Source organism: Hakea prostrata, chromosome 3 (genome assembly GCF_041222555.1).
Source record: "Hakea prostrata isolate BN-2017 chromosome 3, UWA_Hpros_2, whole genome shotgun sequence".
NCBI classification, from domain to species: domain Eukaryota; kingdom Viridiplantae; phylum Streptophyta; class Magnoliopsida; order Proteales; family Proteaceae; genus Hakea; species Hakea prostrata.
Window position 1 is genome coordinate 17,532,893 of NC_142602.1, and position 9,872 is coordinate 17,542,764.

General features: G+C 36.7%; 1 protein-coding gene across 1 annotated transcript; it reads left to right on the top strand.

Annotated features, from left to right (window-relative positions):
• The first annotated feature begins 680 nt into the window (after positions 1–680).
• Positions 681–8,395, top strand: LOC149021302 (putative membrane protein At4g09580). The gene is made up of 4 exons (XM_089149556.1): positions 681–1,507; positions 3,977–4,247; positions 4,337–4,507; positions 7,512–8,395. Exons 1-4 carry the CDS (start codon positions 1,245–1,247, stop codon positions 7,641–7,643), a joined length of 837 nt encoding a protein of 278 aa, XP_089005682.1. The 5' UTR covers positions 681–1,244; the 3' UTR covers positions 7,644–8,395.
• The last annotated feature ends 1,477 nt before the right edge of the window (positions 8,396–9,872 follow it).

Consider the following 9,872-nt stretch of genomic DNA (forward strand, 5'->3'; position numbering starts at 1 on the left):
ATAGTACTATGCTTGATTTTTCAAATTTCAACATTATCAAGAGTTTCATGGTATGTAATAGTTTTTGCTTGCCTCGAATGTCTATGGGATGAGTTTTGCTTGTTTCTTGTTGTGCTTCTGAAGCATTGTTGTGATATTGTACAATCACAAGGCGAAATAATACAGTACAAGCTTTACAATAACACTATGAATGTATAGCTTGCTCATCAGGTGAAAAAAGAGAGAAGGAAAAAGAAGGAAAGATAAGAATGTAAGAGGAACATGACAAGACTATGAAGTACAAATAAACTTAGCTGGGAATGAAATTACAAAAATTGAACCTCAAGTAATTGATTTAGTTGGCAATGACCAATACCTAGTAACTAAGACATCAAACAAACGTTACTTAGTGGTTGTTCTCAAATGTCTTAATCTCCTTAGAGCCGGAACTTAGCCCTTGTATGTATATGTCACTTTTTTTTTGGGAGGGGGATAGAATTAGTTACCATTCATGCCTATATATTTTACAAACTTACAATTCCAAAATGAAAATTTTAGGATAAAATCAGTAAAATATTTCAGATTTTAATTGATTGATATCCGGTCTATCACTAGGATATTCCAAAATGACCCGAAACATCCGGCCGAACCAGACCAACCCAATGCAGGTGCCAATTTGGGTTTGTAGAAATTAGAAGAAACCGTCAAGGCGTCAACTGAAGATGTCCAGGGACACGTTCCCAGCTCACCACCTCTCTCTTTTGTGGAAATGTCTTCAACACTCCTCTCTTTCCTTCTTTCTCTCTCATGTCTTCGTTTGCTGGGTTTCTATCGCCATTCAACATTGTTGATTTCTTTCTCTTCCTGAACATTTCTGGTCCACTTTTCTTCTCTTTCCTCAACCTGGTTGAAGCTCGGTAATCGAAACTGATATCCTCGATCTAAGAAACCTGCTTTGGAAGCTTCGAAGGTTTTCCTCTCAACTAGTCAACTAAGCCTCCAAACTAATTGACTTTCTTGCGCAGGGCTGGTTTGTTCGTATGATTAGGGTTTCACATTTGGAAGGGATTGCTCAGATTGATAATTGGAACTTGGAAGATTTTTAGGTGACGAAATCGGATTGTTTGGTTGCCTAAGAATTGTCACAAATCTGGTGTATCCCTTTGGTTTTTAGGGAGATTCTTTTGGTGTTCTTTCGCGGACTAACGGAATGTAGTTTAGATGTTTTGGGATCTGAATTAGACGGGGATTTAAAACATTTCGCGATGGCTGCTCCAAGGAGTATTTTAATCGATATTGGGAGGCAGAGGGACGAAGAGAATCAGAAAGAGGATTCACCCCCAAGTAGGAAACACGTCACTGCAAAATTGGATGGTAGATTTCCGTTGTCGCATTGGGAGGTAGCTGTTGCTCTTAGTATCGTTTTGCTCTTCTCCACCGGACTCTTTTGTATCTATGTCACCATGCCAGCTGCCGAGTATGGCAAGATCAAGTTGCCTCGCTCTATTTCAGATCTCCGAATTCTCAAGTGAGTTCCATTTCAAAGATGTTATCTTTCTGCATTGTTAGAGTTCTGACTTATAGATCTCCGAGTAGTCAAGTGAGTTATTCCTTTTCGGTTTCTTCCAAAAACAGGAAACAAGATTTTCAATATCTTTTTGCTGATTTGTTATACTTTGTCCAAGATTAATATTATTTCTAAGTAACAGCTTTATTATCTGTACTCTAAGGGGGTGAGCTGCGTCTATTCGTTACAGCTGTTACTATCACTTGCCATGGAAGCTATTATTATTCTAAGTAGAAAAAGCAACGGTTTTTCAACTTTTCTACGCATAACAAGAAATTGTAACGTACCATCTCAGTTTCTGAATGGGATTAACAAAATGATAGTTTTCTACCTGAATATAACCTTTTTATTTGTTAATTGGAAATATCGGCTACATCCGTTGATCTAGGTGTTGTATATTTGAGGTCCTTATTCCATTTCAAGGAAGAAATAATGAATCACTTAATAAAGCCTGCCAATTCCCATAACAAGATCCGTTCCGGAAGAAATAGCTGACAGGATATTATGAATTGTATTGACATGCATACGCAGGTTCCAAACTTCAAATGGTTTGATTATTTAGGAAAGCATCACAGGTTCTGCAAAATTTGTGGGGAAATCTTATTGAAAGTTGAAACACCTATTTTATTGCTGTGGAGCGTGCAAAGGGTAATTGATGGTTTTTCTTGTTAATTTTAAAACTAATACTAACAATTTTGAAGATGATTTCTGGATCCAAAGGGAAAGAAAAGTGCATATATCTTAGGGTTCCATTCTACTGTCATGTCATTTCTAAAAGAAGTCATCCTATGTGTTTTGTTTGGAAAACTAGATACCCATGGGACATCATAAACATGTGTAGATTAGCAAGGGATATCTATCTTAAGAACTGGGTCAACAACTGGACGTGGTTCATGCAGATCCGTGTGTAGATATGGGAAAACAATGCTTATCCCTGAGAAGTGGGGGCTCTAAGAATTAAAAGAGCATAATCTTCTAGTATTGGAGCACTAAATGTGAACTGTTGGAGAGTATATTTGTAACTGTTGTTTTCCAAGTCCAATTAGTTATTCTGGTGTGTTGTGCTTATGATCTTCTCAAAGAAGTGATGTGATACATAGAAACTGAAGAAATTAGAATCACATGGTCAAAAGCATAATGCATTCATTAACCCTCAGATTTGATCATTTTTGTTCTTTTTATTTATCAAATTCGTGTTCTTTACAAAATTTTAAGTCTATTCAAACAAAAAAGGACAAAGAAGAAAAAATGATAAGGAAGAATCAGTACTTGTATGCAATGATGTTTGGTTTTCAGTTACAGTTGGTGATACAGAAGATGATGTTGCATAGAGTTTTAAATAGGATGGATGAAGTGTAGAGGTGTATCCAGAATGTTGTGTGATTGACATATTCCAATAAAACTTATAGAAAAATTTTCTAGCACAATCATATGGCTACTATAATCTATGTGCAGAATGTTAGGCAGTTAAGAGGCTGCATGTTGAAAAACTTAGGAGGGATTAAGTAATGAATGATCATGTTAGAGTTGATTTAGGAGTAGCTCAGATACATGATAAGCTATAAGAAAGATGTCATGGCCATGCCTAGTGAAGGCCTTGGATGATCTAATACAGAGGACTGATTTGGTTCAGATTTATGGATCTAAAAGAGCCAGTGGCAGACTTAAAATACCGCAGAAGAAGTGGAAGCAAAGACATGTAAAGCTTAGGCCATGTATTAAGTATGGCCTCAAATAGAGCTGAATGGAGAGCAAAGACATAGCTAACCCCATGAAGTTTTGATAAGGTTGAATTGTTGTCATTGAATGTTTGCTGTATCCCAGATTCATGCCAAATATGCTTTGTTTCTTTTTGGTTTTGGATGTAAAGAGTTACTCCTTTTTGGTTTGGAAGATTGGACTACTGAAATGATTGAAGCTACTCATTCTCATGTATCATACCATTTTAAAAGACTTAAAGTAAAACCTGGGATTTGCCAATAGAATTTATTGGGATGGAGGAGCAATGTTAATGTCTTCTAGTGAAGCTGAACCGTCTAAAGGAGAAGGTTTTTCTCCACTGATATAAATGAATAGGGGTGGCTGTAATGGGTTTAGTTGCTCTTCTTTGGGGTCTTATGACATTCCTGTGTTCAAATTTTTCATCTTTGTTGCATGTTTGTAGTCGTACAAAGTGATGGAAGAAGCTGATTTGCAACTTTTAGTGCCATCTGTGCCTTTTTTTCACCGTTTGAAATTTTTGATTAATTCATAGATGAACTTCCTTTATCGAGGACACTAGCTTGTTATGCTCTCTCTCTTTTTTTTCTTCTTATTTTAATTACAGTTTCAAGGTTTAGACCTGATATTTTGTTTCATTGTTAACATATATGAACACATCATGATTTTCCTGATTTTTTTTCTTTTTCCTTTGTTTCCTATTGTTTCAAGGGATAATCTTGCAACATATGCAAAAGATTACCAAGGACAGTTCATCCTAGGTTACTGTTCGACTTACATCTTCATGCAAACATTTATGATTCCTGGAACAATCTTCATGTCATTACTTGCTGGTGCCCTTTTTGGTGTGATGAAAGGCCTTATTTTGGTAGTCTTTAATGCCACAGCCGGGGCGTCATGTTGCTATTTCCTGTCTAAGTTAATTGGGAGACCTTTAGTTAACTGGCTATGGGCTGAAAAATTGAGGTTTTTCCAGGCAGAGGTATTGGTTTTCTTTTGTTTAAAAGTATGTCCCATGACCAAATAGTAGAAGCTTTTATTACTTCCTCACTAGAAATTTATATGTTTCAGATAGCAAAGCGTAGGGACAAGCTGCTGAATTACATGCTTTTTTTGAGGATTACTCCCACTTTGCCTAACACATTCATTAATTTGGCATCCCCGATGGTGGATATACCTTTTAATGTGTTTTTCTTGGCAACATTAGTCGGCCTTATTCCGGCTTCGTATATCACTGTCCGGGTAAGACTCTCTTCCAGTCATTCCGTATCTGACCAAGCATTCGTGCTATGGATGTTCTATTTCATTAGTTGGCTTTTTGTCCATAAAATGGAACGTTTTGATTTGAGTTCGTGTGTGAATTTCCTCAAAAGTTATTTTCATAGCATTCACATTCTTGTCATGTGAGATATATGTTTAGAACCCATTAACTTCAGCACCAATTATTATTTCTTGTCTTTGTAAGATAACAATTTGTGTTGAATGTAACTTAGATGTTGTTTCTTTGTTGGTGTTTGTTCAGTAACTTTTATGTTGCTTCACCATTAGTTTTTTGTTCCTCTTGTGGAGGTCTGTGATATTTTAAATTTCCCTTGCTTAAGTTTGTAGTCCTTATTGGAGCATAGAGAGAAAGTTTCTGCTGCAGATGTGGATCCCTGTGAAATATTGGCTGCTGTATTGATCCCTTTGGAAAGAAAGGAGCAGTGGACATGGTGATTGTTGTTTTAGGAGCACTGACATCAATGATATTTTGTGCATAGATGCTCTTTCCAATTAGTCTTTTTCAGTTATTTATTCACTTCTTGAATACTGGCTATAGCCCCTCCTTTTTCTGCTTGATGACATGGATTTTTCAGCCAACCAGCACCCCCCTCCCCCCCCGGCACATCTGACTATCTGAGAGAAAATTGGAAAAGAAAAATGGAGAAGATTTCCATTCTGCTATTTACTGATTTTCTTTGGCATTTACACGATTATTTTTTATTGTCCTACATGGTTTTTAGTTCTTGGGTGTAGTGCCATTTATTGTTTTGGTCTAATGCCCTTTGGAGTTTTGGTCGTAATGCCCTTTATGGTTTCACATTGAACATTTTCTGATCCTATGGCCTTTTAAATTCCATGAAAAACTTATATTTCAGTCATTCCTGACCTTATGATGGCACATAAAGGACATACGACTCAAGCTGTACTCTAAAAATTTTATGACTTCGGTTGCTCAAGATACTTGCTTGTTCTTGATATTTTATGTCATCGTGAAGTCAGTTTTATCTGTCATTGTTTACGTATATTGTGGTACTGGTATTAGACATCTTGCAGGATTGCTTATGGCAGGTTTATATAAGAAATTCTACTGGAGGTTTATATAAGAAATTCTACTGGAATTCTAGTTTGGGAAATGTTGGAAGAAAATTTTTACTTTTAATATGGCAAAATTATAGAAAGATATTTAAAGAGGGAATAAGTACAATCTATTCATTTTTTTAGAAGATTAAAGTATTAATCCACGGTGCTTGCCTGCTATGGATAGCAGTGTTTCTTGGGTGCACCTGTGATGAGACTTAATCTCAGCAACCACAAGAGATCAGAATAGGACAAGAGGATAGAGAATCCTAGAGCCATGATAGGGTTCGGAATTCCCCTGTTGTGAGGCATACTACTTATATCAAACTCAAAATTGTACCTAGGAGGCAAATTACAACCAAATTAATAAGAAAAGACCAAGAATAACTTTATTAGACTACACATAAACCAACTCTTATTAACTTAACTCAGTAGACATAACACAAGGAGGACTTCCATTCTCCCCTCAAAGTTGGGGTTATATATATCCAAGACTCCAGCTTGGAACAACAAAGATAGGACATTATCAACAGACTCCAATTTGAACAAATAATCATATGTTGAAGCCTACAGTCATTAGTCAGTGACACTACCTTCTAGTTGCAACACAATCATAAGCATAGCAGCCATTAGCACACCTATGGAGAGATACCTTCATTTCAAATAATCAAACATCAAGTAGATAATTATTTTCAGATAAATGGTACGACTTACGAGAATACCAACCGCAAGCCAATATATCATATTAGTAACAATGACATCATAAGCCTTTCACAAGGAAGGCAGCCAGTAATTTTCATAGAGAAGACAGAGAGGTTGCTGCAAACTACTGACAAAATTGCAAAATGGGTTGCCTAAAGAGCAGGGTAAGTTTGCTGGAAACCATTAATGATAGTGCAGATAAGTTGCTGCAAACCACAGCATTAGCTTTCTGGAACCCCAAGTACAGATTAAAGGTTGCTGGGAAGTTACACAAACGTGGTTATAATTTGAGAAGATTATATAAACAAGAGATGAAATGAACAAATAAAACAACAGATTATATTTCCAACAAACAGTTAAGAAGATGTCAGGGTCGAGTTAGGGTTAGGAATTTTATTACCCTGACAGGATTGGGTTGGGTTTGGGTTTTAATTTCAGTCTCTAGTGTTGGATTCCAAGGCTGGCCCAACCCAACCTGGCTGCTCCTAATGGGCGCTAGATTGGCCAGCTTCATATGGGGATAAGGTTAAAGGGCTTGACCTAACCCGTTCTATCGGCTTTAGAACTTTTGATGCATTGGTCAAGTTCCTAAGGTTTGGTATATAGCGTTGGCATTATGTCAAGGGTTTGAATAAAGAAATGACTACGTAGGAGAGGGCTACCAAGAGTACAGTGAAAGCTGCCAAGAAAGTGCTACCTACTGCCCAAAACCTGCTGCCAAAGTGTGAACTGCCTAGAGTGAGAGCCGTCGAGGATGACTACTGTGGAAGCATGGTGGTATGTCATGTGCCTGATGGTTCACTTTGGTGTATGGGTGCTAAGATTGGGCCAACCTAATATGAGATAAGGTTAAAGGGTTTGAGACAACTAGTTCTATCAGCTTCAGTGCTTTTGGCACATGGGTCAAAGTACCTAATAGTGTTTGTAATTGCTGCTTATTAGAAATAGTAATGCTCTAAATGACATAATATTCATTCTGTCTTGGAAACATATGGAGCATTCAATCTTCCTTTGACACATGTCTCCATGTATTTGAATCATTAAAGTTCTTCATGCTTTATTTTTTTTTATGACAGTATGTATAATGAGAGATGACATGTTACTGTCTGAAGGGACATACTCTCACAGTGAACTCTGAGTTCTTCTCTCTAATGTATCTTGTTCATTGCAATAAAAGCTAACCCTGTTCTTCTGGTTTCATCAGGCTGGTCTTGCTCTAGGTGACCTGAAGTCAATCAGGGATCTATATGATTTTAAGACATTGGCAGTGCTTTTCCTAATTGGTTCAGTGTCCATACTTCCGACCATCCTAAAGAGGAAGCGAACATATGAATAAAAATGAAGGCGTTTCTGATGCTCCTTCCAAGTCTGCAAGCGTACGTGACTAAAATTCGTCCTAGTCTGGTCATGATGTTGTCCGATCTAAGCATGGCTGTTCACTATATCTCACCCAGGATTCATTGTTCTCACCGCAAAAGCACCATCAGGGAGTTTCTCCCCTGGGAGCTATCCATCTATGTTTTGTGATATACAAGTTGATCCACTCCCATTTCCTGCTTTTTCTTCAGCTATATCTGTTGTAGTTTTTAATCAAATCCCTTAAATAGGAATGGGGTTATGAAGGATTTATGGGAAGCTAGATCTGTTGTCTTTTTTTCTCTTGTAGATTAGAAACCAGAAGAATTACTAGATTGGAGATGATTTTCCAATGTTTTTTGTATAACAAATTCAATTGTAACGTCTCAATGAAGGTGGTGGTAGTCTTATTTATCGTTTTTTTGGAATTCATTCATATTTTTTGGGTACACCCAAATTTTACCGGACAACTAGATTATCATCGTTCTTGTTACAGATTTTGTTTCTTATTTCTTGTTTAAAATTCAAGAGGATTACTTATATGTAGTGCCCATGAGATGGTTTGGCTGCAAAGGGAAAAAGGAAACTTTGGCTGTTTAAACGCCATATGCAATCTCTGAGGAATTTTTCTTTAATATTCTCCTAAAATTCATCAAAACACTCCGGAATTTTGAACCTTCGTAGAGTTCTTGGGCATTTGCTATATTTTAGAATAGAATCAAAAACAAAAAATGACGCTTGGTTAAATTGAAGTTGTTCTTCAAGATATTCCGGAACTATATGTTTCTTTTCGAGTATTATCCAGTCCAATTTATTCCAAGATCCTCCAACAAAATGACGCTTGGGAATATTTATTTTTTACATTTGGTTTAAAACCAATAAACTTCGGTTCGAAGATGCTTCAAATCAAGGATCTGTGAATAAGAAAAACAATGTGAATAAATGCTCGGAGAGTATCAATGCTCTTGGGTTGTTGCAGGAGAATAAATGCAAGGCTAATTTTACTTATCAGATCCAATCCTCTAGCTTTACCCTTATAGGCAAATGTAGTGTTTTTCTTGGAGAAGACTGAACATTGACCATCGGTTCCTTCCAGTTTGAATGGAGAGCCAAGATTAGATGTAGTGTCAATCTTGCGAAAGAAGCAAAGGGCTTGATGCACCTTCTCCCAGATCTGTTAGTGGTTCTGTCCTACGAGGGCTTCAGATGTGACATTTCACCTTCTGAACTCTATACAAGCCGTAAGAACGTAGCACCTAGGAAGATATAGAACAATTAGCGTCTCTATCAATAAGCACATGACATTTAATGTTTAAGTGCAAAGCATTAAATGTTGAATTTAATGTTTTGAGTATTTTGACACACGTGCAGATAGAAATTGCCTGTATCCCCCGGACTCGTCAACTTTGCCGAGAAATGACATCTGAGACATTCATTATGTGCCTATGCCGATATGTCAAATCCTCCACGTGGCAACCCAAGAGGGTAATTGAGAAGACAAATCATCTTCCCAGAAAGTGCATACCGGAATGTAGCTGGTTGACTCCTTAAAAGAGTCGGAACTAGTTGTCTCAAGCCAAATGGTCGATATCGGTTTGATGGTCAAACCCATAATTGGTACAACCATAGTAAAACCATTGCTTCTATTTAATATTTAAATTCCATATATCTAACGAGCAAATTCTACTCGTAAAGAAAACACACACATAGACAAACAAAGAAGAAGTAAAAGAAAAAGGAATGGAAGAAGGAAAAAAGAGAAAGAGGAGAAGAAAAAGAAGAAAAAAAAGGAAGAAGAGAGTGAAATCCTCCTCTACCACAACATAGGTAAGGGTGTCATTCGGCACGGTTTTGGTATGGTATCAACTTTAAATACCGTAATTGCAGTACGTTTAAATTTATATGGTATGGTATCAGCTATTTATAAAAACGGTTCACGTATTAAATTGGTGCGGAAAAAAGGTTTAAACACGGTATCTAGTCCGAAAGCTTTGGTATATATGAACTTATGCCACTTTTGTTATTAGTTCATTAAAATTCTAATGAAATTGTGATCGACCAATTGATAGAATTTGATATTATGTGAAGGATAAAACGAAATTGAAATAGAGAATTACGAATAGGGTAAAGGTAAAATGATTTAATCATAAAATTACAATTTATATCCCTCAATTTAAACAATGTTTGGTATATATGAACTTATGCCACT

What these genes read in the sequence shown, in the direction of transcription:
- LOC149021302 (XM_089149556.1), top strand. Translation starts at nt 1,245, where the DNA reads ATGGCTGCTCCAAGGAGTATTTTAATCGATATTGGGAGGCAGAGGGAC. An exon ending in TGAGGTTTTTCCAGGCAGAG is followed by an intron (nt 4,248 to 4,336) that starts GTATTGGTTTTC and finishes TATATGTTTCAG; the next exon opens with ATAGCAAAGCGTAGGGACAA. An exon ending in CTTCGTATATCACTGTCCGG is followed by an intron (nt 4,508 to 7,511) that starts GTAAGACTCTCT and finishes TGGTTTCATCAG; the next exon opens with GCTGGTCTTGCTCTAGGTGA.